The sequence below is a fragment of the Citrus sinensis genome, chromosome 8 (assembly GCF_022201045.2).
Source record: "Citrus sinensis cultivar Valencia sweet orange chromosome 8, DVS_A1.0, whole genome shotgun sequence".
Lineage (NCBI taxonomy): Eukaryota > Viridiplantae > Streptophyta > Magnoliopsida > Sapindales > Rutaceae > Citrus > Citrus sinensis.
The window spans coordinates 9,842,817-9,851,093 of record NC_068563.1 but is presented as its reverse complement, the minus strand read 5'-3'; the positions used below and the strand labels follow the sequence as shown (position 1 = coordinate 9,851,093).

At 35.1% G+C, this 8,277-nt stretch overlaps 2 protein-coding genes across 3 annotated transcripts; one reads left to right on the top strand and one right to left on the bottom strand.

Annotated features, from left to right (window-relative positions):
• The first annotated feature begins 610 nt into the window (after positions 1-610).
• Positions 611-4,024, top strand: LOC102626972 (G-type lectin S-receptor-like serine/threonine-protein kinase At1g11300). Of its 2 annotated transcripts, none has more exons than XM_006494625.4 (7): positions 611-2,165; positions 2,269-2,373; positions 2,467-2,618; positions 2,709-2,919; positions 3,015-3,252; positions 3,345-3,489; positions 3,571-4,024. In XM_006494625.4, exons 1-7 carry the CDS (start codon positions 923-925, stop codon positions 3,883-3,885), a joined length of 2,409 nt encoding a protein of 802 aa, XP_006494688.2. In that variant the 5' UTR covers positions 611-922; the 3' UTR covers positions 3,886-4,024. The 2 variants fall into 2 exon arrangements, with proteins under 2 accessions (XP_006494688.2, XP_006494689.2); XM_006494626.4 differs by having other exon boundaries at positions 616-2,165; positions 2,470-2,618.
• LOC102626679 (uncharacterized) lies at positions 3,890-6,733 on the bottom strand. The gene is made up of 3 exons (XM_006494624.4): positions 6,157-6,733; positions 4,874-5,270; positions 3,890-4,514 (listed from the first exon to the last, which is right to left on the bottom strand). Exons 1-3 carry the CDS (start codon positions 6,598-6,600, stop codon positions 4,114-4,116), a joined length of 1,242 nt encoding a protein of 413 aa, XP_006494687.2. The 5' UTR covers positions 6,601-6,733; the 3' UTR covers positions 3,890-4,113.
• Between the last annotated feature and the right edge of the window lie 1,544 nt (positions 6,734-8,277).

Here is an 8,277-nt window from a genome sequence, read left to right as displayed (position 1 = left end):
CTTCTTGTTCTCTCTCGCTTTTTCTCGCTTATGTTACAGCTGCCGCTTTACTTGCCTTTGCATTTACACTCGTGGTTTTTGACCAAGCCAATTTTAGCGGCTAATTTCATCCGAGTCCAAAGCTTAACAAGAATTGCATGGAAACCACATTAAGCAAAATGCCTTGTCTTATATGAGTGGGAGATTTTTTCACAATATTTAGCTTGTTACCTTTAAATTGTACCCTAGAATTTTTAGTCCATTTATACATAAAGTTGTTAAGTGTCTTTTTCCATATTAAGCGAAATGCCCCACGTCAAGTTTATGATTTATGATTATCGATCGGATAATGGATATTTGGCTAGCATTCCAGACCTACGCCATGGTGTTAAGTGTCTGTTTTTGTGTACGTATTCAACCAACTAAAAACAAAATGGGTTCACTCAATTATTCAGAATTTGTAGAGTTGACGGTTAGTTCGAGTCCATGGGCCCCTAGGGGCAGCAGATTTTGAAATTAATGCTCCCCTAAATTCTGTGTCGCACAAAATACATGCATCTGAAAGATTTGGAAAGAAAACTTTACCATTTGATTCCTGGACCCATATGAAGAAAAGAACAACTTCATTGGCTGGTGAAATCAACGGGTTCATCATTTAGTGGATTAAAAGCTGAAGAAGAGTGAAATGACTCTTAGCATTCAAAGTCTTTCCGTAACACCTAGTCGTTGGACAGATTTTTCACCACAACGTGCCCTCTTTTCCAGGCAACTTCTACCAGCCAAGAAACAATGAAAGTGAATATTTTTATTTGGAAACCATGGTTGTTTAGATTCCGGCCGCAGACTCAAGTCAATGTGTTCAGAACTCGCAATTTATTGCGTTCACTCTCGTTAGTCAACAGAAAGCAATAAGTTCAATTTTAAGGAACTTGCAAGCACAAGAATGATTCCAATAGCCCTTCTTATTATCTTGTTATCTTGTTTTTGTTTAGATTTCGCCGTTGCTATAGACAGCAGCATCACATCTTCTCAGCTCATCAGAGATCCTGACGCCATTTTGTCAAATGGCAGTAACTTCAAGCTGGGGTTTTTTAATCCTGCCGATTCTCCCTATCGCTATATGGGTATTTGGTACGACATGCCATCTGAAAAAGCTGTCATATGGGTTGCTAACAGAGACAACCCTCTCAAAGATTCCTCCGGGATTATTACCATATCCGAGGATGGCAACCTTGTCCTTGTAAATGGACAGAAAGAGGTTCTTTGGTCATCAAACGTTTCGAATTTAGTCAATAATAGTACAAGTGCTCAGCTTCTAGATTCTGGAAATCTTGTCCTACGTGACAACATCAATAGAGTTATCGTATGGGAGAGTTTCCAAGAACCTACTGATTCATTCTTGCCCGGGATGCACCATAGAATCGATCAAAGAACGGGCAAGAAAGTGCAGTTGACATCATGGAAAAGCCTTTCTGATCCATCTACTGGAAGCTTCTCAGCTGGCCTTATTCATCAAAACATTCCTGAAATATTCGTCTGGAATGATAGCCGCCCCTATTGGCGGAGTGGTCCCTGGAACGGTCAGATCTTTATTGGAATTCCTGAATTGAAGTCTGTTTACCTTTTTAGACACAACTACACTTTTGGGTTTGCAAATGATTGGACGTTTTTCGCCTTGACTGCACAAGGAATTCTGGAAGAAAGATTTTGGATCAAATGGAAGGATAATTGGGAGGTTGGCTTCTTGAACCTGAGAACTGAGTGCGATGTTTACGGAAAGTGTGGGGCATTTGGAATTTGTAATTCGCAGGAAAAGCCAATTTGCAGCTGTTTGGAAGGGTTTGAGCCGAAGAACGCAGAGGAATGGAACAGAGGAAACTGGACTAGTGGTTGCATCCGAAGGAGTAAAATGCAGTGTGAAAGGAGAAACATAACTGGTAAAGTTGGCAAAGAAGATGGTTTTTTGAAGCTAAACAAGATGAAGGTGCCTGACTTCACAGAGTGGACGTCACCTGCTACCGAAGACGAATGTAGAGACCAGTGCTTGAAAAATTGCTCCTGCATAGCGTATGCTTTTGATGGTGGCATTGGTTGCATGGTATGGAGGAGCATCAACTTAATTGACATTCAGAGATTACCCTTTGAAGGGACAGATCTTTATATCCGTGTGGCAAATTCAGATGTTGGTAAGTTTAATGTTGCCTATTAGTTCTCTCGCTATGCTGTGTGCTTCAAATCACAATGAGCCGAGTGATCATGACAATTTTTAGCTAATGGACTTATCTGCAGATGAAAAAGGCAAGAAAGATGTCTTCGTATCACCGTTGATTAAAGGAATGTTTGCCCTTGCAATCTGTACACTTTTTTTGTGGAGGTGGATAGCTAAACGTAAAGGTAATGTGCTAATGAATTTTAGCTGATGGACTAACTGGCAAGTGAAAATTTTAATTTATGCATCTTAATTATCTAAAGCTACAACTTGATTAGCAGAAGTAATTGCAAAATTATCAGCCACAAATGTGAACACGGTCAAGCTACAGGATTTACCACTATTCCAATTTGAGGAGCTAGCAACTGCAACTAACAACTTCCAGTTAAGCAGTAAACTTGGGCAGGGTGGTTTTGGACCAGTGTACTGGGTAATGGTTCATTGATCAATTCTCCTTGCAGCTTAACTAGTTGTTCAATATAATACATAAGTTATTGATTTGAGTTTATTAATTCTACAGGGAAGATTGAAAGATGGACAAGAAATAGCTGTGAAAAGACTATCCAAAGCATCCGGTCAAGGATTAGAAGAATTTATGAACGAGGTTATGGTAATTTCTAAACTACAGCATCGAAACCTTGTTAGACTTCTTGGATGCTGTGTTGAAGGTGAAGAAAAGATGCTGATTTATGAATACATGCCGAATAGAAGTTTGGATGCTTTGCTATTTGGTTAGTTTTTGCCATTTCGTTCGCTTAAAATGTTCTGTGAATTAGCATTTTTTTTTCTCCTCCTTAATCATCTTTTGCAATTGCAATACATGTAGATCCACTCAAAAAAGAACGTTTAGACTGGAGAAAGCGCTTCAACATCATTGAAGGAATTAGTCGAGGTCTACTTTACCTTCACAGGGATTCTAGATTGCGCATTATTCATAGAGATTTGAAGGCAAGTAATATCTTGTTGGATGAAGAACTAAATCCAAAAATTTCGGACTTTGGCATGGCAAAGATTTTCGGAGGCAATCAAGATCAAGCGGACACTGGGAGAGTTGTTGGGACATTGTAAGTAGTTTTGCCAGCTTTGAATTCATTGTTTCAGCTTGATCAAATGATCTATTACATAATCTAGATGTGTGTTGGACAATGAAATGCAGCGGATACATGTCTCCTGAATATGCAATGGAAGGCCGATTCTCTGAGAAATCAGATGTCTTTAGCTTTGGAGTATTGTTATTAGAGATTGTTAGTGGAAGAAAGAACACAAGTTTTTTTGAGGATGACTTGACAATTCTAGGCTATGTATGTCCACCAAACTCAACTCTCTCTTTGGCTACCTATTAATACTTAAGATACGTACTAATTAATGTTTTGTCTTTCCAGGCCTGGAAATTGTGGAATGAAAACAAAATACTGGCTTTGGTTGATCCGTTTTTATCCGAATCAAGCTTTCAGTTGGATATGATCATAAGATGCATACATGTGGGATTGTTGTGTGTGCAAGAATTGGTTAAGGATCGACCTAACATGTCAACTGTTGTATCAATGCTTAACAGTGAAATTAGGGATCTTCCATATCCAAAAGAACCAGCATTTACAGAAAGACAGGGTGCCGTTGATTCAGAGTCTTTTAAGCAGATCCAACAAACGTATTCTTTTAATGATATTACTTTTACACTCACAGCAGGCCGAGATTAGGAGGTAGCAAACAGGATCTTTGAACATTAATATTTGTTGAAATTTCGGGTTGTTCTTCAAATGATTCTCTTATTGTTAATAGATATGGTACATGCTTCGCATTCTGAAAATTCTGGCATCTGAGTTTATTTTCTTTTTCTCCAGAAAGATTTTGTGCATTCACTAAGTCTTGCTTGAAAAATATCATTGAAGAAACTAACAAGAACATGAGCATAAACAAAACATAGATCAAACTTCATACCCAGGGTTCACTTTCTGTTGAACATCTCCATAACTCTCTAACTCTTCCATGTCTTCTGAACTTCCAAGAAACAGAGGCAGCCTTTGGTGAACCTGGACCGGCTGAATTGAAAGAATCCTACTTTTGCCATTAGAACCTTTGCCACCAGCTTGCTCAGCAAGGAAACTAAGAGGATTTGCCTCATACACCAATCGAAGATGGTCTCTCGGATTCATTGCCACTCCGCCATACAACAGAGTGCGATGGAAATCAGCAACCAAAGAACATATATAACGGGCTGAATATTTCTTAGGGTTTTTGCCTTTGCCTTGTCTCACAGTATCAATATATTTCCTTAAACCCTCAGGCCAGTCAAAATACCGTGCATCATTTACAGAGTATATTTGCCCTGAAATAGTGAAACAACCATCCTTAGTTATAAATGGGTCAGAAACTCCAATGCAATTTATCTAATGAAGTGAAACATTCAGATTACTGTACAACAAAATAACTAAAGATACATAGTACGGAAGCTGAGGCCCCCAAGAATACAGCGCCATAAGAAATTATAATTTATCAAAAAATAGATCTGATAATTTCCCTCACAAGATCAATTTAATAAGACATGGTAAATTAACACTGTAAGTTAAATCAAACAAACTGCAATTGATCACAAAACAATGACCACATAGCCCAATCATGTCGATCAATATCTTTCATAACATAATGACTTGATATGAAATAGATTAAGAAGTTCTATTATCTCACCTCGAGGAGGAATCTTTATGTTTGGATGTGTCAGAACAAAGTCCCCTGTTGAATGGTCTAATGTAAATGCATGTGTTCCTGACCCAAAGCTAGCACAGAGTATCGTGGCTGATGAATAGAGGACATATCCAGCAGCTACCAGCCGACTTCCACTCTGCAGAGAGTTCAGGAGTGCCTTCTCTTTGTCAGCTAAATGATCTAGCTCCACAAGGCGATTATAGACCCCAAATATGGTTCCAGTGGGTATGGAAGCATCTATATTATGAGAACCATCAAGAGGATCTGTAACAACCACAAATGGGCCATCATCATTTATCCAAATTGGCGAATCATCTTCTTCCGAAGCCATGACCGCAACTTTTCCAGAACTCCGAAGAGAGGACAATATGATTTCATTCTGTAGAAGATCACAATCAATGAGAAAATTTTCTACATTTTTTGTGGAAAATGGCATCGCACATTTACATATTTTATGCAACTGGTGTCAAGCAAAATATTAAATTGAATCACATTCTTAAGGTTCACACACTGATCCTAGACTCCACAAATCTATGTGTCTCTACATGTAACTAACAGACTAACAGCATGTTTGTCACAACTTTCTGCTAAAATTTGAAAGGAAAACAACAAACTAACAACACCATGTCCACATTTATCTCTCAGCTAATGTTCTTGTGCCAGATAGCTAGTGATTCCACTCTACAGTAACTGTGATCAATCAAAAGGCACAGAACCTCAATCCGAAACACACCATTAATTGTGTGCTGGATGTGCTTTTTTAGATTTCATCTACAACAACCATACAGTTAACAGAAGCGGTAGCTCGAATATAAACAAAGAGGCTTAAAGCCACTTGGTCTTGTCAAATGGGGTCAGCTTGATTGTTATTATAGCTTCAAATGATGAAATGCTTACCCTAAATAACATATAAACATTTTCCATCCAAATTCCACATCAAAAGTGAAGTGAAAAATCACACAGAAAAGCATTTCAATCAATCCAAATTTTTAACACTTTAACAGGACAACAAGCTTACAGACACTACATCAAGTGGCTTAGATATCATCTGCTCTAGGCAGAATGCGCATCACAAATTTGTTCTTGGGTTTAAAACCCAAAATGCATCTATTAAGTGAGGCGAACCTGATTTACAAAACTAGTCCAGGAACTCACTTGCTAGTGACCTAGGAAATTACACAATCAATCCAAGTTTAACCCTATAAATTACCAATTACCATTAAATAAATGCATTATTTATGACAAAAACAGGACAGCAAACTTACGGAGACTATATCAAGCGGCTTAGCAACATCCCTGCCGGACTCAGCAGACCCACCAGCAGCTGAACCACCCATATGCTTAGCAAGGCTGGAGTTGAAAGGCGAAGCCACAAGAGCTGCAATTCTCTTGCAAGCATAATGAAGATGGGTAAGCAGGACCACCAAATCATCCCCCACATTGAGCCCTCCCTTGCCCACATAATCCATCAACGTGGGAAAGCCATTTGCTTCATCATTGACAACGCTCAATGAATCAGCCTTCTGTGAACGAATTGGAAAATACCCAGAAAGTGAAGAAGAAGAAGAAGCCATTTTTGGACTGATCAGCAAATTGGTTCTCACAAGAAATTGCTGCTGCTGGTGGTGGTGGTTATTTTTTGGCGGGAAACTGCTGAATTTTGGCTGGAAAATGGGAGTTTGATATAAAGTAATGGTGGATGATTGCATGTTATGTGTTATTGGGTTCAGAATTTAGATGGATTGTAACTATTTTATCATCTTTTTGATTGATATAATGAAAGACAGAGCAGAGAGAAATGAGAATGGAAGAAATAGTAACGGATGAAATAATAAATGGGTAAATGGGGAAACAATATTAGTATAATTTAATGGAATTGTTTTTTTCCCCACCTTTGTTTGGAACCTTATCCTGTCCGTACATAATTGCATAGTAATAAATCAGCCTTAAAACTTGTTTCATTTACAGTCAATTTTATTTTAAAGAATAATGTATTTAAAATTTTTTAATTTTTTTAATATTACATTCAGTTCAATGCCTTCTTTTACATATCTATATATATATATATATATATATCTATATGAAGTTGGGACTACAAGAGGTGATGTGGCATCATCATTTCTCATTATTTCATATTCTCTATTATCTAATGAATTAGTTGAAATTAAAAAATAATTATATTACAAAATATTAAAATAGAAAATAAATATTAGATTAGAAATGATTACATGTCTTTTCCTCTTTCTATTTAAATTTAACAATATGTAATCATTAATAATAATTAATTATAAGTTTTGAAACATTCATTTATTTTATTATGCAAATAATTAAATTTTAGTGGTTTAAAATACATCAATTAATTAATATAGGAAGGAATGTTCCTTCATCTTTCCTCAACAATGCCATTAGAGCCTAATTTTAATGTCATAATCTCATATTTAATTATTCAATCTTTTGTTTAGTGCTTTTTGGCTTCTTCAAACTCCATAAACATTAAATATTTAAGATTTGTGGCATCATTATTTCTCATCTTTTTTTATTTTCTATTATCTAATATATTGGTTGAGATTAAAAAATAATTACATTACAAAATATTAAAAATCTATATCTATCTATCTATATATATCTATATATATATATATATATATATATATATATATAAAGCTAGGACTTAAGGAGGTGATGTGACATCACCATTTTGCTACTTTGTATATTCTCTATTATCTAATAAATAGAGATTTTTTTTTAGATTTAGTTTTTCATCTTCTCATAATTAATTTGATTGTATTTAACTCATTTAATAAATAGTAACTTTATTAATATATATCATTCCTCATCTTTTTATATTTTCTATTATCTAAAATATCTAAAATATTGGTGAATATTCTTTATACTTTTTTTTCTCTTTCTATTTAAATTCAACAATATGTAATCATTAATAATAATTAATTATAAGTCTTTTGAAACATTTATTTATTTTATTATGCTAGCAATTAAACTTTAGTGGTTTAAAATACATGAATTAATTAACATAGGAAGAGAGGTTTTTTCATTTATAAAGTTAGGACTTAAGGAGGTGATGTAGCATCACCATTTTGCTTCTTTGTATATTCTCTATTATCTAATAAATAGAGAATTTTTTTTTTAGATTTAGCTTTTCATCTTCTCATAATTAATTTGATTGTATTTAACTCATTTAATAAATAGTAACTTTATTAATATATATCATTCCTCATCTTTTTATTTTTTCTATTATCTAAAATATCTAAAATATTGATGAATATTCTTTGTACTTTTTTTCTCTTTCTATTTAAATTCAACAATATGTAATCATTAATAATAATTAATTATAAGTATTTGAAACATTTATTTATTTTATTATGCTA